At 42.9% G+C, this 23,004-nt stretch overlaps 1 protein-coding gene across 1 annotated transcript in view; it reads right to left on the reverse strand.

The window, feature by feature from the left end:
- Positions 1–23,004, reverse strand: part of ptpn20 (protein tyrosine phosphatase non-receptor type 20) — a 77,160-nt gene that overhangs the window by 42,750 nt on the left and 11,406 nt on the right. The window contains exons 3-15 of the mRNA XM_045700684.2: positions 22,561–22,714; positions 21,829–21,900; positions 21,464–21,638; positions 20,990–21,125; positions 20,733–20,871; positions 9,395–9,547; positions 8,773–8,958; positions 7,076–7,238; positions 6,723–6,981; positions 3,712–3,788; positions 3,469–3,546; positions 3,213–3,320; positions 2,197–2,313 (exon numbers count right to left, since the gene is read on the reverse strand). Coding sequence (XP_045556640.2) covers positions 2,197–2,313; positions 3,213–3,320; positions 3,469–3,546; positions 3,712–3,788; positions 6,723–6,981; positions 7,076–7,238; positions 8,773–8,958; positions 9,395–9,547; positions 20,733–20,871; positions 20,990–21,125; positions 21,464–21,638; positions 21,829–21,900; positions 22,561–22,714 — 1,817 coding nt within the window. The remainder of the gene's footprint in view (positions 1–2,196; positions 2,314–3,212; positions 3,321–3,468; positions 3,547–3,711; positions 3,789–6,722; positions 6,982–7,075; positions 7,239–8,772; positions 8,959–9,394; positions 9,548–20,732; positions 20,872–20,989; positions 21,126–21,463; positions 21,639–21,828; positions 21,901–22,560; positions 22,715–23,004) is intronic.

Below are 23,004 nucleotides of genomic sequence, written 5' to 3' on the forward strand. Positions count from 1 at the left end.
TTGTCATTGTTAAAGCAACTAGTTGTCTTAATGGTCCGCTTATTTTAGCTATGTATTTATTTTTACTGGTCAAGCAACAACTGAGCAAGCCAAATAAAACATTTTGGTTGTACTCAATCTCTGACACTAGCACCTCTATTTCAGTCTGAATTTATTATATTTTAGCTTTTTTTGGTTGTTTCGTATTTCATGGTAAGGTTTTAGGGGATAATTTTGATTGGTTAATTAGGGGCATTTCAAAATGCAAATAGCCAAGGTCATGCATGAGCACTGAGGCTAAGAACAATTGGTATTTATCAGTGATTATCTCCTACCGGTGTGTGCATGACACTTGTAGGATTGTTGATACATCACACTTTTTCTATGCGTATGAACATTCTAGTTTCTATGCAATATTGATAAATGAGACCACAGGTTTCCATCCAACCTTTTAATGTCAAATAAAAAATGACAGGCCTGATGAAAACAGCAAATGTGTCTGTAAACATTCCAAATGTCTACAAAACAAAATAGGCTAGACAAGATGGGATCTTTTTACATCAGTAAAATTGAATATGTGAGAAATGACGGTGGAATTGCCTTTATGCACAAATATTAATATAATAACCATCATATCGAAGTAAACTTGAAGTCGTGATGATATGTTCTCTGATTCTCCCACTATGACTCAGGAAAGCATGCAGTTTATTAGGCTACAGATGAAATAAATTATGATGAACTTCATAGGGTGGTGAAAGTGCACGGTGATGAGCTTGACGCTCCTTTCCAATAAATATTGAGGGTCTTATTGTGGTGACATGATGATCGATGCGTGGCTGCCGTTTGACCAATAAAAATTATCTGGTTCTTTTGTCGAAAATAATCTCATCATGTAGGTAGCCTGCCCGTATTGTCTTGTGGGGCTCAGTTGGTAGAGCATGGCGCCTGCAATGCCAGTGTTTTGGGTTCGGTTCCCATCGGGGACCAGGTGAGAAAAAACAAGTATGACAATGTATGCACTCACTACTGTAATAATCTCTGGATAAAAGTGTCTGCTAAATGACAAATATGTTAAAACATTTTAAATGTATCTGCGAGCTATTGGCTACAGTGCACGTGCCAAGACCAGATTGGGCACATTTGCTATATAACACAACATTCTTTTGTGACAAAACAATTAGTACAGTTGAAAATGCGATGGAAACCCATTTAACTTGTATCAATTTGATGGTGGGAAAATGCACTTTGATTTATGCAGATTTTGGAATATTGCAATGAAAATTTGTCGCCAATTGGATGGAAACCTAGCTTTAGGCACATTCAGAGGAGTTAAATGCGGAAGACACATTTCAGTTGAATGCATTCCGTTGTACAACTGACTAGGTATCCCCCTTACCCTTTCCCAGAAATACACACATAGACAAATGGAAGAGGGTGAAAAAAGCTAATCAACCAAATAAAAAAATATATAATTATGCTGAGTACCACAAAAGACGAGTGAGAAAAGCAGCAATCTTCCAGATAAGGTCTAGAAATAAAAATAAATGACGAAGAGAGCTGTGAAGAGGGCACAACAAAAACGAATTCCCCCTCAGGAGACTGAAAAGATTTGGCATGGGTCCTCAGATCCTCAAAAGGTTCTACAGCTGCACCATCGAGAGCATCCTGACTGGTTGCATCACTGCCTGGTATGGCAACTGCTCGGCCTCCGACTGCAAGGCACTACAGAGGGTAGTGCGTACGGCCCAGTACATCACCGAGGCCAAGCTTCCTGCCATCCAAGACCAAGCCATAAGACTCCTGAACATCTTATCAAATGGCTACCCAGACTACTTGCATTGCTGCCCCCCCCCCTTTTTTTTTACACCGCTGCTACTCTCTGTTGTAATCAACTCACTTTAATAACTCTACCTACATGTACATATTACCTCAACTAACCGGTGCTCCAGCACATTGACTCTGTACCGGTACCCCCTGTGTATAGTCTCGCTATTGTTATTTTACTGCTGCTCTTTAATTACTTGTTACTTTTATTTCTTACTCGTATTTTTTTTAAACTGCATTGTTGATCAGGGTCTCGTAAGTAAGCATTTCACTGTAAGGTCTACACCTGTTGTATTTGGCGCATGTGACTAATCAAATTTGATTTGACAATGACAGAGTATGAAGAGTATATTTGGGTGGGGTTGTATAAGGGTTGTAATAAGTTCTACGTACATTTGGGCTGTGAGACAATGAGCTCCACCTCATCAGGGCTGTTCTGGAGGATGACTGCTGCGTCAGTGAACGTCACGCCCTCCAGACTGATCTTATTTAGAGAAATCAGACGACCACCTGCATAATCAACCAAGCAAAGCACAATATCAGTCTGACCATCAACCAAAGATAAAATAAAATACTAGTATGATATGTACAGTGCCTTCAGAAACTATTCACACCCCAAAGATTCTTTCCATATTTTGTTGTGTTACAGTCTGTATCTGGAGTGTGGCAAAGCAATTCACCTTTTGTCCTGAACACAAAGTGTTACTGTATGTTTGGGGCAAATCCAATACAACACATTACTGAGTACCACTCATATTTTCAAGCATAGTGGTGGCTGCATCATGTTATGGGTATGTTTGTAATTGTTAAGGACTGGGGAGTTTTTCAGGATAAAAAAGAAATGAAATGGAGCTAAGCACAGGCAAAATCCCAGAGGAAAATCTGGTCCAGTCTGCTTTCCACCAGACACTGTGAGTTGTTTACCAAGAAGACAGTGAATGTTACTGAGTGGCCGAATTACAGTATAGACTTAAATCTGCTTGAAAATCTAAGGCAAGACCAGAAAATGGTTGTCTAGCAATGATCAACAACCAATTTGACAGCGCTTGAAGTATTTGGTTAAGAATAATGGGCAAATGTTGCACAATCCAGGTGTGGAAAGCTCATAAGAGAATTACCCTGAAAGACTCACAGCTGTAATCGCAACCAAAGGTGATTCTAACATGTATTGACTCAGGCGGTTGAATACTTATCTAATCAAGATATATTAGTGTTTCATGACTTTTCAACAAATGTTCAAATTTTTCTTCCACTTTAACATTACAGAATATTTAGTGTAGATCATTGACCAAAAAATTACAATAAAATACTTTCTGAAGGCAGTGTAGGTGTGTGTGTTTGAACTATGTTCACTTGATACGTAATCTTGTCTGACACCTGAAGACTTGTTTTAGCTCCCTGTTCAGTACCTGGTCTGATTCTGCCGTCTCTGTCTGCTGGTCCGTCAGGTACAATGGAGGCTATGAAGATTCCCAGGTCCAGTTTCCCTGTGCTGTTCTCCCCCACTATCACAAACCCTGAGAAAGAGAGATAGAGATACAAAATAGAGAGAGAGAGAGAGAGAGAGAGAGACAGAGGACCAGAGTCATTGTATTTCTATGACAAAAAACAAATCTACAAATTCACCCTTCAATACCTAATCACCCCTAAAACTCTATTACTCACCAAAGCCCAGTTTAGGGTCTTTCCTTAGGACCAGACTGATGATCTCTCTCTCTGGAGAACCCCTGGTTGGAGTGTCTACTGTAAAATAACCCACAGGTCAGGGGTTAAACATAATACCAAGTGCATTCATAAAAAAGCTAAGATTAGAGTTAAGTTAAGAGTTAAGTTAATGCAGAGAGTTAAGCATATGCAGTGTTATAGTAAATTCCTTAGATAAGAGTATATAGCGTGGTCAGTCCTCACCTTGTATAGAGGAGGTTGTGGAGTCATGTTTCTGTAGCATGGGATTGGACATGATTCTGGGGATGGGCTCTGGAGGACTGGAACACAACAGTCATGGGTTTGCATAGTTTATCATTATACTAACAATCTGTACTGTTGGAAATAATTGTTGAGTACTGGAACACAACGACACAGTTTGTCACCATAAATATTGTCATCATTGTCGAAGGATAAAGTCAACGTAAATTAGCAGAGGGTCTCTCCCTTTGTGGATGAATAAACAGGTTCCCTTGGAGAGTTCATCAATGAGCTTGACGCCTTGATAAGTTCCTTTCCTGAGGATGGCTCACCTCTCACAGTTCTGGGTGACTTTAACCTCCCCACGTCTACCTTTGACTCATTCCTCTCTGCCTCCTTCTTTCCACTCCTCTCCTCTTTCGACCTCACCCTCTCACCTTCCCCCCCCTACTCACAAGGCAGGCAATACGCTTGACCTCATCTTTACTAGATGCTGTTCTTCCACTAATCTCATTGCAACTCCCCTCCAAGTCTCCGACCACTACCTTGTATCCTTTTCCCTCTCGCTCTCATCCAACACTTCTCACTCTGCCCCTACTCGGATGGTATTGCGCCGTCCCAACCTTCGCTCTCTCTCTCCCGCTACGCTCTCCTCTTCCATCCTATCATCTCTTCCCTCTGCTCAAACCTTCTCCAACCTATCTCCTGATTCTGCCTCCTCAACCCTCCTCTCCTCCCTCTCTGCATCCTTTGATTTCCTCTGTCCCCTATCCTCCAGGCCGGCTCGGTCCTCCCCTCCTGCTCCGTGGCTCGACGACTCACTGCGAGCTCACAGAACAGGGCTCCGGGCAGCCGAGCGGAAATGGAGGAAAACTCGCCTCCCTGCGGACCTGGCATCCTTTCACTCCCTCCTCTCTACATTTTCCTCTTCTGTCTCTGCTGCTAAAGCCACTTTCTACCACTCTAAACTCCAAGCATCTGCCTCTAACCCTAGGAAGCTCTTTGCTACCTTCTCCTCCCTCCTGAATCCTCCCCCCCCCCCCCCCCCTCCTCCCTCTCTGCGGATGACTTCGTCAACCATTTTGAAAAGAAGGTTGATGACATCCGATCCTCGTTTGCTAAGTCAAACGACACCGCTGGTCCTGCTCACACTGCCCTACCCTGTGCTTTGACCTCTTTCTCCCCTCTCTCTCCAGATGAAATCTCGCGTCTTGTGACGGCCGGCCGCCCAACAACCTGCCCACTTGACCCTATCCCCTCCTCTCTTCTCCAGACCATTTCCGGAGACCTTCTCCCCTACCTCACCTCGCTCATCAACTCATCCTTGACCGCTGGCTACGTCCCTTCCGTCTTCAAGAGAGCGAGAGTTGCACCCCTTCTGAAAAAACCTACACTCGATCCCTCCGATGTCAACAACTACAGACCAGTATCCCTTCTTTCCTTTCTCTCCAAAACTCTTGAACGTGCCGTCCTTGGCCAGCTCTCTTGCTATCTCTCTCAGAATGACCTTCTTGATCCTAATCAGTCAGGTTTCAAGACTGGGCATTCAACTGAGACTGCTCTTCTCTGTGTCACGGAGGCTCTCCGCACTGCTAAAGATAACTCTCTCTCCTCTGCTCTCATCCTTCTAGACCTATCTGCTGCCTTTGATACCGTGAACCATCAGATCCTCCTCTCCACCCTCTCCGAGCTGGGCATCTCCGGCGCGGCCCACGCTTGGATTGCGTCCTACCTGACAGGTCGCTCCTACCAGGTGGCGTGGCGAGAATCTGTCTCCGCACCACGTGCTCTCACCACTGGTGTCCCTCAGGGCTCTGTTCTAGGCCCACTCCTATTCTCGCTATACACCAAGTCACTTGGCTCTGTCATATCCTCACATGGTCTCTCATATCATTGCTATGCAGATGACACACAATTAATCTTCTCCTTTCCCCCTTCTGACAACCAGGTGGCGAATCGCATCTCTGCATGTCTGGCAGACATATCAGTGTGGATGACGGATCACCACCTCAAGCTGAACCTCGGCAAGACGGAGCTGCTCTTCCTCCCGGGGAAGGACTGCCCGTTCCATGATCTCGCCATCACGGTTGACAACTCCCTTGTGTCCTCCTCCCAGAGTGCTAAGAGCCTCGGCGTGACTCTGGACAACACCCTGTCGTTCTCCACTAACATCAAGGCGGTGACCCGATCCTGTAGGTTCATGCTCTACAACATTCGCAGAGTACGACCCTGCCTCACACAGGAAGCGGCGCAGGTCCTAATCCAGGCACTTGTCATCTCCCGTCTGGATTACTGCAACTCGTTGTTGGCTAGGCTCCCTGCCTGTGCCATTAAACCCCTACAACTCATCCAGAACGCCGCAGCCCGTCTGGTGTTCAACCTTCCCATGTTCTCTCACGTCACCCCGCTCCTCCGCTCTCTCCACTGGCTTCCAGTCGAAGCTCGCATCCGCTACAAGACCATGGTGCTTGCCTACGGAGCTGTGAGGGGAACGGCACCTCCGTACCTTCAGGCTCTGATCAGGCCCTACACCCAAACAAGGGCACTGCGTTCATCCACCTCTGGCCTGCTCGCCTCCCTACCTCTGAGGAAGCACAGTTCCCGCTCAGCCCAGTCAAAACTGTTCGCTGCTCTGGCACCCCAATGGTGGAACAAGCTCCCTCACGACGCCAGGACAGCGGAGTCATTCACCACCTTTCGGAGACACCTGAAACCCCACCTCTTTAAGGAATACCTGGGATAGGATAAAGTAATCCTTCTAACCCCCCCTTAAAAGATTTAGATGCACTATTGTAAAGTGGTTGTTCCACTGGATATTATAAGGTGAATGCACCAATTTGTAAGTCGCTCTGGATAAGAGCGTCTGCTAAATGACTTAAATGTAAATGTAAACACATTGTAGTGGATGTTATTGATGATGAGGTTCATTGTTATGTAGTTTTGTACATAGAGTATGTAGTGTTTGCAGTGTTATGTAGGGTTACATAGTGTTTTGTACTGTTTTGTAGTGTTACCTCCAGGCCTGCTGTTCCTTCATCTCTGACAGTGGGCATGGCTCGGGTAGATCTCTGTTCATTTCCCTCAACTCTCTCTGTTGCCTTAGACGCGCCTCCACCTTCGCCGTGATGTCATCACACGACTTACTTAATGACTCGCGGTGGCCGAGGTTGGATGGTAACTCTACGCTGTTCAGGACAACCTCAGAACATGAAAGACGCTTCATACGGGAGTCACTGGTCCGACAAATAGACTGGTACTTGTCAATGTTCTCATCTGGAAAGACAACAAATAATCATAATGAATAAGCAATTGTGTGTGTGTGTGTTTGTGTGTGTGCCTGCCTGTGTGTGCTCTAAGAGCCCCGTACCTTGAGCGATGCTGTGGCTGAGTTGCCTGGAACTCATCTCGCTGTGGAACTTGTGCTGCCCGGAGCAGAGACTAAGGAGGTACTGCGCAATCTTAGAACTCTCTGTTACAAAGCTGTGCTTCTTACCACTGGGACCACCACACTCTATGGTCAGCTTACGATGCTGTGGGAGGAGAGACAACTGTCAGGGGGTTGTCTTTTAAATCAAGAGCATTGGAGCTGTTAATGGCAAAACCTTCTGAAAGCACAGTCCACTCTTACAAAAAAAGGTGCTAAGTAGAACCATGTAGGGGTTTTGGGGTTTGTCCCCATGGGGGAACCCTTCTTAATGCTAGGTAGAACCCTTTGCAGAGTGTTCTACATAGAACCCTCTGTTGGTTTCTTCTTAGAACCCCTGTAATTGGTTCTTCCTAGATCCCTCTATGAAGGGTTCTACAGAGAACCCTTTTATCTTGAAAGGGTTCTTCCTTGAACCGTCTATAAAAGGTTCAACCAGGCTTTAAAATTAAACTCTTTATGACAATAGACACATTCACTCAATGTACAAAACATTAAGAACACCTTCCTAATATTGAAAATCCTAGTTTACAGGCCACACCACACCTTCTAGTCACGTTATGCTGGCTTGCAAAATTATGTGTAATTCTTATTGGCATCCAGCCAGAGTGAGGATATCCAACAATTGAACCTTTTAATCACCCGCAACCTGCATTCAGAATGACTGCCAGGGTGGGGAAGAATGAAAAATGAGACTACCTAAACCATCTTAACTGGAACAACCATCTCAGTAATGAGGGCAATAAGTCAACTACTAACAGATTCAATTAGTTTAGAAAAATGTATGCTATTTATCTTTGCATCAGCATCAATCCCAATGCACATGCAAAAACACAGATATTGAAACAAACTTTAGAGCATGCTTTAGAGCATGCTGGGAAATATGATAATGATGGGTGTGGCTGAGTATTTTACTCTACACAAAGTAAAAATTACACAAATCACACTCACCTCTGGTTTTCACACCAACACTGGGGTCATTTTACACCACCGAGTGTTAATTTACCTCTTTGTTACACTGAAATGTTACACTGAAAAATCAACACTAGGTAATACTGGCCAATTTGCTGTGTACACATTTCCTCATATTAGGTACAGTTTAAAACATTCTCACTCTAGAAGGCTAAAGTTGAACCTTTTACTGCAGTGGGCTAAATCAGGGTCATACAGAGTGTTCTTGGTAGTCTTAAACAAATCTACGTTGAAACAAAAGTATTCACCTTACACACATGGTTATGGTCCTAAAATGTTTTAAATAAACACCTGTACCATGTCAGATATAGAGTTGAAATGTATTATATTTTGAGTTTGCATTCCAATATTACATCACAGAAGACTGAAAAATAACACTTTTATTTTATTTTAAATAATGTTAATTAATTATGAAATTATGAAAAAACAGTTCTTAGGACGATAAAGGTTCTAAGTAGAACCCTTTGACTTTTCAAAGAACCCTCGTCTTCCAAAAATGGTTCTTCAGATGAAAATGATTCTTGGTAGAACCCAATCCCTCTGTAATGAACCCTTTTGGAACCCTTTTTTCTTAGAGTGTGTGGAAAATCTGCTATCTGGTCTACAGTGGAACTAGTAAAAGTACTATAGTAGTTGTAGAACAACCCTAGTATTCCAGTAGTACTCACGTTGGCGGAGATGGTATCGGTCTCCCTCCAGAGGAATCGCCGTGTGACAGTGCGGAGGTGGTTCTTCAGCTCATAGACGATGATTCCTGTGGCACAGACTCCCAGCACCAGCTCCCCCACCACCGGCTTCTTCTCCCGGCCTACCCGATGGAACACCATCCCATACTCTGGAAGCTGCTGGGCGATCTGAAGAGGAGATAGAACAAGTATGTTGCAAGGTTGATCGTAGTAAAGGAAAATGTGCTCAACTCAAAATATTCTTGTGTAGACAAGTAAATAGAATGCTTAAAACCAAAATAGATCAAATATAAAAAGGGCCAGCACTCATTTGATTATGATTTGCAATAATAGAAGCTTGATTTTAATTGCCTTTCATTTCCAAACCTTATATTATTGCAAATAATAATCAAGTGTGAGAGCGGGCCATTTTTTCATGTTGCAGGGCTGAACAAGGTTTGAAAGAGGTTAAACAAGGTTAAAATGAAGATTTTCGACACCTATAAGTCAAATAAAAGTTCTATAAAAAAGTGATTATTTCAATTCAGTAAATTTACTGAGTGTGTGTGTGCAAATGCATGCATACAGTACTGTATGCATGTGTGTTGTCTCTCCTCTTGCCTACTTTTAGGTACTCGGTTTCTGCCTCCTCTGGCAGCATCTCGGCATTGTTGGCATGTAACCGTGACAACTCCTCCTTTAGATTGGGCAGAGCCATCTTCTCCAGCATCCTCTTAGACACAAACTGCTCCAGCTGGTAGTAGTTCCTGCCATACAACTGAACAGAGATAATAGGCCTGTCAATGACATATACTGCCACTATTGTAGTAATTCTTACCATAGATATAACAGGATTGCGTTCCATAGGTACCAAACGTAAGAAAAGTAACTGAAACATGAAGGGACTACCTTGACTTGTCCAATAAGAAATGTTCATTTTTGTCATGCGGACAGCAAGGTCTCTTTTACAGATGAGCCCTGTATTAACATCAATATACACTATACACATCACTATTCACATCAATACACGAAAAGCAAAACACTATCATAAAAACAAACACATTCTCCAGTAAAAAGGTCCTCAACCAGCCTTTTGAATTGATCTAGACCAATTAATTCAATTTTAGAGAGCCTAGGAGATTATTCCACAAGTAAGGTGCACGGACCCAGTTCCGCGAGGCTGGAAAAGGGGGCATAGACCCCTCAGTTGAAACTTGTGCCACCTCAGTTTTTATGCCCCTATATAAAATTAACTAAAAAGTTCAAATGATTGAGTGACAGGTTGGCGTGAAATCTGTATCTCCGCTGCGCTGTATCAGCACCACGGACAGAGCGCGCCTCGGAGTGCGGTGTGTGTGTGTGTGTGTATCAAATCGGTCACATACGCGTGATTAGCAGATGTTATTGCGGGTGTAGCGAAATGCTTGTGCTTCTAGCTCCGACAGTGCAGTAATATCTAATAAGTAATATCTAACAAATTACACAACATATACCCAATATACAGAAATTTAAGTAGGAATGAATTAAGACTATATACATATGATCGGAATGGACTAAGATACAGTAGAATAGTATAGAATACAGTATATACATATGAGATGAGTAATGGCAGATATGTAAACATTAAGTGACAAAGATACCGTAGAATATTATAGAATACAGTATATACCATATGAGATGAGTAATGCAAGACATGTAAACATTATTAAGTGACTAAGATACCGTAGAATAGTATAGCATACAGTATATACACATAATTAAAGTGACTAGTGTTCCATTTCTTAAAGTGGCCAGTGATTTCTAGTCTATGCCTATAGGCAGCAGCCTCTAATGTGCTAGTGATGGCTGTTTAACCTGTTAGGGCTAGGGGGCAGTATTTGCACGGCTGGATAAAAAAATGTACCCGATTTAATCTGGTTACTAATCCTACCCAGTAACTAGAATATGCATATACTTATTATATATGGATAGAAAACACCCTAAAGTTTCTAAAACTGTTTGAATGGTGTCTGTGAGTATAACAGAACTCATTTGGCAGGCAAAACCCTGAGACAGATTCTGACAGGAAGTGGATACCTGATGTGTTGTATTACCTTTAAACCTATGCCATTGAAAAACACAGGGGCTGAGGAATATTTTGGCACTTCCTATTGCTTCCACTAGATGTCACCAGCCTTTACAAAGTGTTTTGAGTCTTCTGGAGGGAGATCTGACCGAACAAGAGCCATGGAACGATGATGGCCCATTAGACACCTGGCGCGCGAGTTCATGTTGGGTACCCTCGTTCCAATACGTTATAAAAGAGAATGCATTCGTCCACCTTGAATATTATTCATGTTCTGGTTAAAAAAGGCCCTAATGATTTATGCTATACAACGTTTGACATGTTTGAACGAACGTAAATATATTTTTTCCCCTCGTTCATGAAGTGAAGTCCGGCGGGCTTAGATCATGTGCTAACAAGACGGAGATTTTGGACATAAATGATGAGCTTTTTTGAACAAAACTACATTCGTTATGGACCTGTGATACCTGGAAGTGACATCTGATGAAGAGAATCAAAGGTAATGGATTATTTACATAGTATTTTCGATTTTAGATCTCCCCAACATGGCGGCTAGTCTGTATCGCAACGCGTATTTTTCTGGGCGCAGTGCTCAGATTATTGCAAAGTGTGATTTCCCAGTAAGGTTATTTTTAAATCTGGCAAGTTGATTGCGTTCAAGAGATGTAAATCTATAATTCTTTAAATGACAATATAATATTTTACCAATGTTTTCTAATTTGAATTATTTAATTTGTGGTGCTGACTTGAATGCCGGTTATTGGAGGGAAACGATTTCCTGAACATCAACGCCACAGTAAAACGCTGTTTTTGGATATAAATATGAACTTGATAGAACTAAAAATGCATGCATTGTCTAACATAATGTCCTAGGAGTGTCATCTGTTGGAGATTTAAAAGGTTAGTGCATAATTTTAGCTGATTTTATGGTTTTGGTGACGCCTGTCTTTGAATTGGCACAACATTACACACAACTCTTGTAAATGTACTGTCCTAACATACTCTAAATTTATGCTTTCGCCGTAAAACCTTTTTGAAATCGTAAAACGTGGTTAGATTAAGGAGATGTTTATCTTTCAAAGGGTGTAAAATAGTTGTATGTTTGAAAAATTTGAATTTTGACATTTATTTGGATTCAAATTTGCCGCTCTTGAAATGCACCTGCTGTTGATGGAGTGCACCACGGGTGGGACGCTTAACAGTCTCTCGGTTCCAGCTTTGCTGCACCTGTACTGACCTTGCCTTCTGGATGATAGCGGGTAGTGGGTAGTTTGCCCCCGGTAATGCCTTGGGCAGACCGCACCACCCTCTGGAGAGCCTTGCAGTTGCGGGTGGTGCAGTTGCCATACCAGGCGGTCAATTGCGCATCTGTAAAAGTTTGTGAGGGTTTTAGGTGACAAGCCAAATTTCTTCAGCCTCCTGAGGTTGAAGAGGCTCTGTTGCGCCTTCTTCACCACACTGTCTGTGTGGGTGGTCCATTTCAGTTTGTCAGTGATGTGTACGCCAAGGAACTTGAAGCTTCTCCACTGCAGTCCTGTCGATGTAGATGGGGGGGTGTACCCTCTGCTGTTTCCTGAAGTCCACGATCATCTCCTTTGTTTTGTTGACGTTGAGTGAGAGGTTGTTTTCCAGGCACCACACTCCCAGAGCCCTCACCTCCTCACTGTAGGCTGTCTCGTCATCATTGGTAATCAAGCTTATTACTGTTGTGTCGTCTGCAAACTTGATGATTGAGTTGTATCTCACTGTCGTCGGCTGTTTTGGTAGGCGTAGACGTTCACCTTTTGTTTGCTGTGTTTGTTTACTGTCAATATAACTAGCCTAAATATTGATTTTGTCATGCCTTTATCGATATGAAATTTAGCTTATAGGCATATTAGTAGGCCTACCGCTATTTTGTTCTGTTTGCTTTCATTCGTTTGCATTCGTCTGTATTCTAAGCTAAACTGCTATTCCTTATTTTTGTTAGGCATGAATAACTAGGCTACTACTTTCAGCTTTTAGTTTGTATCATTTTGGTAAGACAGCTGTGTGTACGGCTACATTCACATAGGGGTTTGTAATAGGTGAATAATCTTATCTATAGTATCTTGTAGCCTATGTTCATTGCCAAATAGGCCTTGCTTTAGGATGTATGGCACTGTCCATTGTGTTGATACAGCGAAGTGGAGATGGGCTACAGATTTCACGCCAACCTGTCACTTCAAAAGCACTCAATGGTCTCGGCGTCTCGGCATTTTAACTTTATGTTTATTGTTGAACAGAGTTGAATGGCGGGAACCCGGTTACCAAGATTTACCGCCCAAAACTACTCCCTTTTCCAGGGATAAATCACTGCAAGAAACCGATAAATTATAATAAATCATTTATATGAACATCATGGCGTGAAATGGAACTGTTAAATTATATGCGGTGTCTAAATCTGTCTTTTCTACGGTCTCTGCATGATGAATCAACGCTCAGGGTGAGGACAGACAGCCCATCTCAGTATGGAACGCAGTTCACAATACATGTAGACCAATCATCTCTTGCAGTCTTTCTCCCTCTCTATCAACTCCATTCAAATTGCATCCAAAATAGATAATCCTATTATAGATTGATATATACCCTATATGTAGATGTCCTAGCCTACCTCTTTCAGACAATACATTCAATGCAGTATTAGCCTTATATTTAGCTAATTAATGATGGGTTATGCATAATAAGCTTCTAACTTATTGCCTTTGTCTCTTGCGCAATACGCAAGCACCTGTGCTCCGCTGGCCTATCCTTAAAAAATACTCCTTAGGTAGACTAGAATAGCTTGTTGGGCATAATTTTTTTTGCATGTCATATACCAATAGACTATTCGAAGAGGAAAGCAAGCTCTTTTTTGCCGATTGTTAAATACAGCAGCCAATAGAACTCACAGGTAAAAGAGCGTGCAATGGCGGTAGGCTATAGCAATTATTTATTCAGACCCATAACCATTCAATCTTCGTGAAGAGAAGTGAAAGCCTTCTGCATCTAATTCTAGTCATAAAATAGTCAAGGATGCCATTAGAATGACGAAGATAAGGACAATGAAACGTATTTCATTTAACCTGTTAGGGCTAGGGGGCAGCATTTGCACGTCTGGATAAAAAAAATGTACCCGATTTAATCTGGTTACTAATCCTACCCAGTAAGTAGAATATGCATATACTTATTATATATGGATAGAAAACACTCTAAAGTTTCTAAAACTGTTTGAATGGTGTCTGTGAGTATAACAGAACTCATTTGGCAGGCAAAACCCTGAGACATTTTCTGACAGGAAGTGGATACCTGATGTGTTGTATTACCTTTAAACCTATCCCATTGAAAAACACAGGGGCTGAGGAATATTTTGGCACTTCCTATTGCTTCCACTAGATGTCACCAGCCTTTACAAAGTGTTTTGAGTCTTCTGGAGGGAGATCTGACCGAACAAGAGCCATGGAACGATGATGTCCCATTAGACACCTGGCGCGCGAGTTCATGTTGGGTACCCTCGTTCCAATACGTTATAAAAGAGTATGCATTCGTCCACCTTGAATATTATTCATGTTCTGGTTAAAAAAGGCCCTAATGATTTATGCTATACAACGTTTGACATGTTTGAACGAACGTAAATATATTTTTTCCCCTCGTTCATGACGAGAAGTCCGGCTGGCTTAGATCATGTGCTAACAAGACGGAGATTTTTGGACATAAATGATGAGCTTTTTTGAACAAAACTACATTCGTTATGGACCTGTGATACCTGGAAGTGACATCTGATGAAGAGAATCAAAGGTAATGGATTATTTACATAGTATTTTCGATTTTAGATCTCCCCAACATGACGTCTAGTCTGTATCGCAACGCGTATTTTTCTGGGCGCAGTGCTCAGATTATTGCAAAGTGTGATTTCCCAGTAAGGTTATTTTTAAATCTGGCAAGTTGATTGCGTTCAAGAGATGTAAATCTATAATTCTTTAAATGACAATATAATATTTTACCAATGTTTTCTCATTTTAATTATTTAATTTGTGACGCTGACTTGACTGCCGGTTATTGGAGGGAAACGATTTCCTCAACATCAATGCCATAGTAAAACGCTGTTTTTGGATATAAATATGAACTTGATAGAACTAAAAATGCATGCATTGTCTAACATAATGTCCTAGGAGTGTCATCTGATGGAGATTGTAAAAGGTTAGTGCATCATTTTAGCTGGTTTTATGGTTTTGGTTACCCTGTCTTTGAATTGACAAAACATTACACACAACTCTTGTAAATGTACTGTCCTAACATACTCTAAATTTATGCTTTCGCCGTAAAACCTTTTTGAAATCGTAAAACGTGGTTAGATTAAGGAGATGTTTATCTTTCAAAGGGTGTAAAATAGTTGTATGTTTGAAAAATTTGAATTTTGACATTTATTTGGATTCAAATTTGCCGCTCTTGAAATGCACCTGCTGTTGATGGAGTGCACCACGGGTGGCACGCTAGCGTCCCACCTAGCCCATAGAGGTTAACTGTTGAATACGAGGGCGGAATGAAGCAAGAGGTAGGCTAATAACATTAGGGGAAATATTATGAAAGGTATATATGCTTCATCCTACTAATTCGCCTATACAATTAAGCCCTACTATATTTCAAATTCGCAAGCCTATAGCCTACTTGTAACTTTGTAGGATGCATGTGCTGCACCTAGAATCTCATGTTCTCTTCTGCTTTATCATGGTTTGAACAATGTGCATAATTCCAGTCCATATAATACAGTATAGTACAATACAGTACAGTAATACAGTTCACACTCAAAAAGATTAGCCTACTGGAGCTAATTTCATTTTTTATTTACCAATGGGAACATATAGCTAGCTACATCTATGAGCTTTTATGTTTTTCTGTCGTGCGTAATGTGCAGTAGTCTATACGATATAGATAATGGAACAATCGTTTGGGCTTTTTTGGGTTTGGGCTCATTAAATGTCATTCATGTAGGACTCATAAAACGTATTTTATATATAGCTCATCGGGCTCAGGTAGCATCAGGTTTGAATTTTCATGCAGATTAAAGCTCTATTCAAATCCAGACATATTTTTATGCTTTATAATGCTTTTGTAACAAGTGTCGTAGTGGAGAGAAGACCAAGGCGCAGCGGGAATGTGGATACTCATATTCTTTTAATGAAACACGCAAAGCATCCACAGGGAAAACAATAAACAGTACTCACGACAACAGGAACACCCACAACCCACAACCCCAAAGAAAAACACACACTACTATATAGGACTCCCAATCAAAGGCAACTCAACACACCTGCCTTCAATTGGGAGTCCAATCACCAACACAACACTTAACACACAGAAACCCTGCCACGTCCTGACCAAAACGAATACAATTGCTCCCTCTGCTGGTCAGGACGTGACAGTACCCCCCCCCCTCAAGGTGCAGACCCCGGAATGCACCTTAAAAAAGAAAACACAAAAAAATCCCCAATACCCCAACAAAAACAATAACCCCTAAACAATAAGGGAGGGAAGGGAGGGTGGCTGCCGTCAACGATGGCACTGTGCTACACCCTCCCTCCCCAACCCACCTATCCTGGAGGTGGCTCAGGTGCGGGACGTGAACCTCGCTCCACCTTCGGCGTCGCCCACTTCGGTGGCGCCGATAGCTGCGCCGGGCCGATGGGCCGCTCGGGCTGGGCCGGAGGACAGGCGGGCCGCTCGGGCTGGGCCGGAGGACAGTCGGGCCGCTCGGGCTTGGCCGGAGGACAGTCGGGCCGCTCGGGCTGATCCGGGCAGTCGGGCCGCTCTGGCTGATCCGGGCAGTCGGGCCGCTCTGGCTGATCCGGGCAGTCGGGCCGCTCTGGCGCCTCCTGACTGGCGGGCCGCTCTGGCGACTCCTGACTGGCGGGCAGCTCTGGCGACTCCTGACTGGCGGGCAGCTCTGGCGACTCCTGACTGGCGGGCAGCTCTGGCGACTCCTGACTGGCGGGCAGCTCTGGCGACTCCTGACTGGCGGGCAGCTCTGGCGACTCCTGACTGGCGGGCAGCTCTGGCGACTCCTGACTGGCGGGCAGCTCTGGCGACTCCTGACTGGCGGGCAGCTCTGGCGACTCTTGACTGGCGAGGCTGGGCTGACGCACTAGACGCCTGATGCGTGGGGCTGGTACTGGACGTGCCAGCCTGGAGACACACACCTCCATGCTAGTGCGTATAGCGGGAAACACCGGACCGTAGAGGCGCACTGGCGGTCTCGAGCGCAGGGTTGGCATCACCCTTTCAGGCTCAATGGTCACCTCGCCCTGGCACATGCGGGGCGCTGGTACAGGGTGGACTGGGCTGTGCGTGCGTATAGGCAAGATAGTGCGCACCTCAGCGAAACATGGCGCCCTCCACCTCATACGCTCCTCCATGTAATCACGGGTAGCTGGCTTACGGCTCTTCCTTGGCCTAGCCAAACTACCCGTGTGCCCCCCCCCAAAAAAAATATTGGGGGTGTCTCTCGGGCTTCCTACCCAGCCGTGTTCCCTCATACCGCTGCCGTTGGTTCTTCTGTCCTGCCTCCGCTCTTCTGAGTGCCTCCACCTGTTCCCATGGGAGGCGATCCCTTCCAGCCAGGATCTCCTCCCAAGTGTAGGAACCCTTGCCGTCCAGGATGTCCTCCCATGTCCAGTCCATCACGCTGTTCCCCTGTGGCTCCTTCCTCCTCCGCTGCTTGGTCCTTTTGTGGTGGGTAGTTCTGTAACAAGTGTCGTAGTGGAGAGAAGACCAAGGCGCAGCGGGAATGTGGATACTCATATTCTTTTAATAAAACACGCAAAGCATCCACAGGGAAAACAATAAACAGTACTCACGACAACAGGAACAGTTTTGCAGGCTCACAAAACGCAGTGCAAAAACAACTACCCACAACCCCAAAGAAAAACACACACTACTATATCCTGTTAGGGCTAGGGGGCAGTATTTACACCGCCGGATAAAAAACATACCCGATTTAATCTGGTTACCACTCCTACCCAGTAACTAGAATATGCATATACTTATTACATATGGATAGAAAACACCCTAAAGTTTCTAAAACTGTTTGAATGGTGTCTGTGAGTATAACAGAACTCATTTGGCAGGCAAAAAACTGAGAAGGTTTCATGCAGGAAGTGGCCTGTCTGACAAGGTGTCGTTCTTCTTGTCTCTGTTTATTGAAGAGTGAGGATCTTAGCTGTCCCGTGACACTTCCTACGGCTGCCATAGGGTCTCAGAAGGCGGTAAAAAGCTGAATCGTGGCTTTGCAGGCTCTGGCTGAAAAAAAAGTAGCGCGTTTGGGTAGTGGCTGGTTACAGTACTGTGAGACTCAGGCTCGTGCCCGCGTCGACCGAAAGCTTTGTTTACTTTCCTTTGTTTAGCTAAATGGACATTCCCGGTCGGAATATTATCGCTTTTTTACGAGAAAAATGGCATAAAAATGGATTTTAAACAGCGGTTGACATGCTTCGAAGTACGGTAATGGAATATTTAGATTTTTTTTGTCACGAATTGCACCATGCGCGCGACCCTGATTTACCATTTCAGATAGTATCTGGGACGCACGAACAAAACGCCGCTATTCGGATATAACGATGGATTATTTTGGACCAAACCAACATTTGTTATTGAAGTAGCAGTCCTGGGAGTGCATTCTGACGAAGACAACAAAAGGTAATCAAACTTTTATAATAGTAAACCTGATATTGGTGAGTGCTAAACTTGCCGGGTGTCTAAATAGCTAGCCCGTGATGCCTGGGCTATGTACTTAGAATATTGCAAAATGTGCTTTCACCAAAAAGCTATTTTAAAATCGGACATATCGAGTGCATAGAGGAGTTCTGTATCTATAATTCTTAAAATAATTGTTATGCTTTTTGTGAACGTTTATCATGAGTAATTTAGAAAATTGTTAGTGAATTCGACGGAAGTTTGTGGGGGGTATGCTAGTTCTGAACGTCACATGCTAATGTAAAAAGCTGGTTTTTGATATAAATATGAACTTGATTGAACAAAACATGCATGTATTGTATAACATAATGTCCTAGGGTTGTCATCTGATGAAGATCATCAAAGGTTAGTGCTGCATTTAGCTGTCTTCTGGGTTTTTGTGACATTATATGCTAGCTTGAAAAATGGGTGTCTGATTATTTCTGGCTTGGTACTCTGCTGACATAATCTAATGTTTTGCTTTCGTTGTAAAGCCTTTTTGAAATCAGACAGTGTGGTTAGATTAACGAGAGTCTTGTCTTTAAATAGCTGTAAAATAGTCATATGTTTGAGAAATTGAAGTAATAGCATTTCAAAGGTTTTGAAAATCGCGCCACAGGATTCAACTGGCTGTTACGTAGGTGGGACGAATTCGTCCCGCCTAGCCCAGAGAGGATATAGGACTCCCAATCAAAGGCAACTCAACACACCTGCCTTCAATTGGGAGTCCAATCACCAACAAATCACTTAACACACCTGAAACACTGCCACGTCCTGACCAAAACTAATACAATTGCTCCCTCTGCTGGTCAGGACGTGACAGCTTTTGAATGACACTTCCAGTTTTGTCGGGAAATATCGGGTTACCCGGGAGAAAAGTGTTTTATTCTCGGGATAAGACATTTGTAAAATACCGGAAAATATTTAACCCTAGTATAGCTTGATATAAGCAGAATTCAATATAATTCCAATGGAAGAACCCCCCCCAAAATTGTGCCCCCTCACCGATTTCACCTGCCCCCTTAGTCACTGGGTCTAAAGGTGCAAAAAATAACTAAAAGCAGATTTACCTAACTCAGTGGAGATCGAAGGGATCTCCAGAGTTAGCCATCCCTGAGACGGTCTGGTATCTTGTACATCTGTATGAAGTAAGGTACGGCAGAAGTTTATGCAGCAGGGCTTTATAAACAAAAAGAGTGAAATGCATCAATCTACAAGAGGGGCCAACCTACTTTCTGATACAAAATGCAGTGATGTGTACTGAACCTATTGTCAGTAATAAAGCTTAATGCATGATGATAAACTGTGTCCAGTGGCAGTTGCATTCATAAGGACAATATCGCAAAATTCTATAACCAGTATGAATGTCGACCGATTTATATGTTTTCTATCATTTAGCATGGCCTATTCCTATAAAATAAGCCCATTTTACTATTTATAAACGGGGAAAATATCAATGAGGGAACCATCGAATTTACATATGCATATATCATCAGATACACTTTTTACCTGATTTGGAGAATAACATATACTTGATTTTACCTGCATTAAGTACCAAATTCAGTTCAACAAAGGCTTTCTGTAAAGCAATGTAGGCAGATTGAAGCTCTGAAAGAACCTGCTCAACCGCGAGGGTAATAGCATACACAACAGTGTCATCTGCCATACAGGTGTATGTTACATTTTTGTGTAGATAAACCAACATAGTTCATATAGACAGTAAAAAGTACAGGACCTTAAATGTATCCTAGTAGGACACCTTTCGTAATATCAAGGAAATCTGACGTAACACCATCAGAAAAAAACAGTGTCCTGTGTGTCAAGTAATTGTCGAACCAATTACATGACACCTGAAGAAATATACCAATTGCAGTTAATCTTTGAATAAATAAAGAGTGGTCAACAGTATCGAAAGCCTTCAATAAGTCAATAGAGGAGAGCGTAGTGCTTCATCCTATCAATACCCTTTACCACATAATTTAACACCAAGGTTGCAGGTCTGTCAATGAGATGTACTACTTACTCATAAACCTACTGCTCTGGCTGGAAGACTGATTAAGAGCCATACAATCTCTCGGGGTTTTATGGAGAACGTAATCCATTATGTACATCATAAAATAAAATATTTTAAAATAAAAGTTTCTTAACTGAGACAGTGCTTCACTCAGTTTACCTCAGACATGTAGTCCCCAAACTCAGCTTGTAGAGCAAGAGCCGCCAGGAACATGCCTGTCTCCTCGTTGCAGTACAACCTGTCCTCTAGGATGTCCTTCCGCAGCTGCAAGTAGTACTGGTGAAGCGTCACCTTGTGTCTGGAACACCACAACAATGTACAGTTCTTTAAAGAAAAAACTGATAACTGCATTTCACTAACAGTTCATGACACCAAATCTCCAGATACTTTAAATAAAAAAAGTATTGCAGACTCACAATATGAAGGAGATATCATCGACAAAAAACTTGATCCTTAGAAAAACAAGAAAAGAGGTCGACACTACTTTCTTCCAACTGTCAGGAGCAACTTTAGAGATTTTCGTCTCATGGTCCAAGAAGAAATATTCATCATCTAAAAGAAAGGAAAGATATATGACAATATAAAATCAACTTTACAGATGTAGCATCTTAATTTGCTTGCTACAGCAGGAAAATAATACTGCCGCAACAGGAAATGTGAATTATTATGTGGATTATAATGACTTTTAAAAATTTTGTAGGGGTTGATACATTTTTAGTTATGGAAAATCAAGTCTGACATTTTAAAGTAGAAATTTCAAACTTTAGATGCCTTTTTAAACCTTAAATACACTACAAGTTTGCATTTCCTGCAAAATTCTTAGCAACAAACTAGTGATCAAATGAAGATCCTACATCTGTATGTTTATGAGACACAAAGTTGTTTCTTACCGTCGATGTAGGCCAGTCCGAAGTAGAAGTGCTCCACCAGGTTAGCGTGAGCCACCACCATGTCAAACACATCCCTCCCTCTAGACTTTATGTCACATCTGACCAATACAGACTGACCACTGGGCAACACCACAATGACCTCTCTCTGGGACGAACAAGACCTTCCCTTCTTAGACTGGTGGGAAGAGAGGGATGAGGTGCAGGAGTGAGAGAAAAAGAGAGAGAGAGCGTGAGAGAGAGAGGGAGAGACAGAAACAGACACACACACAGAAAGGAGGGTAAAAAAAGATAATCAATCAATCTGTAGTCAACAAAAATATGCACTCAAGAATAAAAATCATGAATATTGTGGTAAATGTTCTTACCACTATGGATCCGGGTAGCTCCAGAACTACCTGGGGTTCGTCAGCCATTCGGATAAACTCGGGACCAAGAGCCTGACAAGACACAACACGATGTAAACACAGCAATGCAGATACACAATCACACCATGATAACATTGCTACACACAGAAACAATACTAACACAATACACAGACACACACACACTCACTCATACACGTCCGTACACTCTCCAGTCTGTGTGTAGGATGCACCAACCCTGGTTGTGACAGTCACTATGCTCCAGCAGCACTGCAGTCTGAAGTCAAGACTGATAAACCAGAACTGAATCGGAGGTGACAGCTACCTCAATCTCACTGGGGCTGTGACGTCACAGGCTACGCTGACTGAACCTAGTTTATTGTATCTTCGTTTCATCCCCACACACACTTTCCTGCTTGTACACATTCTAGTTTTCGAAGAAAAACTATTTTTCCTGTAAAAAACCTTGAATGTACTTTGAGTAACATACAAATCAATCAAATTATCTAAGAAACTGGGATTCTAGCTTAAACTGTGTAGGACAAACTATGAGAATAATAAGAAGTACACAGTATATAGAATCTATGATTTAGAGTCATGAATGCTCTTGTGTATTATCACCCCCACAGCCCAGCAGATAACTCCATGGGTCTCAGCCAACATAACAGGGTGTCATAGATAGATCATAGACGGATGCAGGGACGGATGTAGGTACGGATGGACAGACAGACTTACCTTGGCTTTCCTCTGGGTGAGGCTGGCTGAGGAGTCGCTGAAAGTGATGGAGGGGCTGGGGAGTTGGGGTGCGCCCTTTGAGGGGACGCCAATGTAGGGGCTCTGGCACAGCCAGCTACTACTACTTTCTCTGTGTCTGAGACCCTGTGGCAGTCTTGAAGGACAGGGGAGAAAGAGTCAGGGAGAGATTCAAAGAAAGAGAGATAGTCAGAGAGGGAAGGAGAGTGAGAGAGAGAGCGAGAGAGAGAAGTAAACAAGGACAACATGCAGAAGGGGACAGGGGAGATGAGTGACACACTCAGACAGTGTCATTGTTGCTCAGAGTCAAAGTCAACAAGCAGTGAGAGAGATATATAGAAAGTTCAGAAAGAGCGTGTGAAGGAAATGTTCCTTTGTGAAGAAACAGTCTTCAAATGTTAATCTTGTCTTTGGTGTCATAAACAA

The sequence above is a fragment of the Salmo salar genome, chromosome 18 (assembly GCF_965601325.2).
Source record: "Salmo salar chromosome 18, fSalSal1, whole genome shotgun sequence".
NCBI lineage: Eukaryota > Metazoa > Chordata > Actinopteri > Salmoniformes > Salmonidae > Salmo > Salmo salar.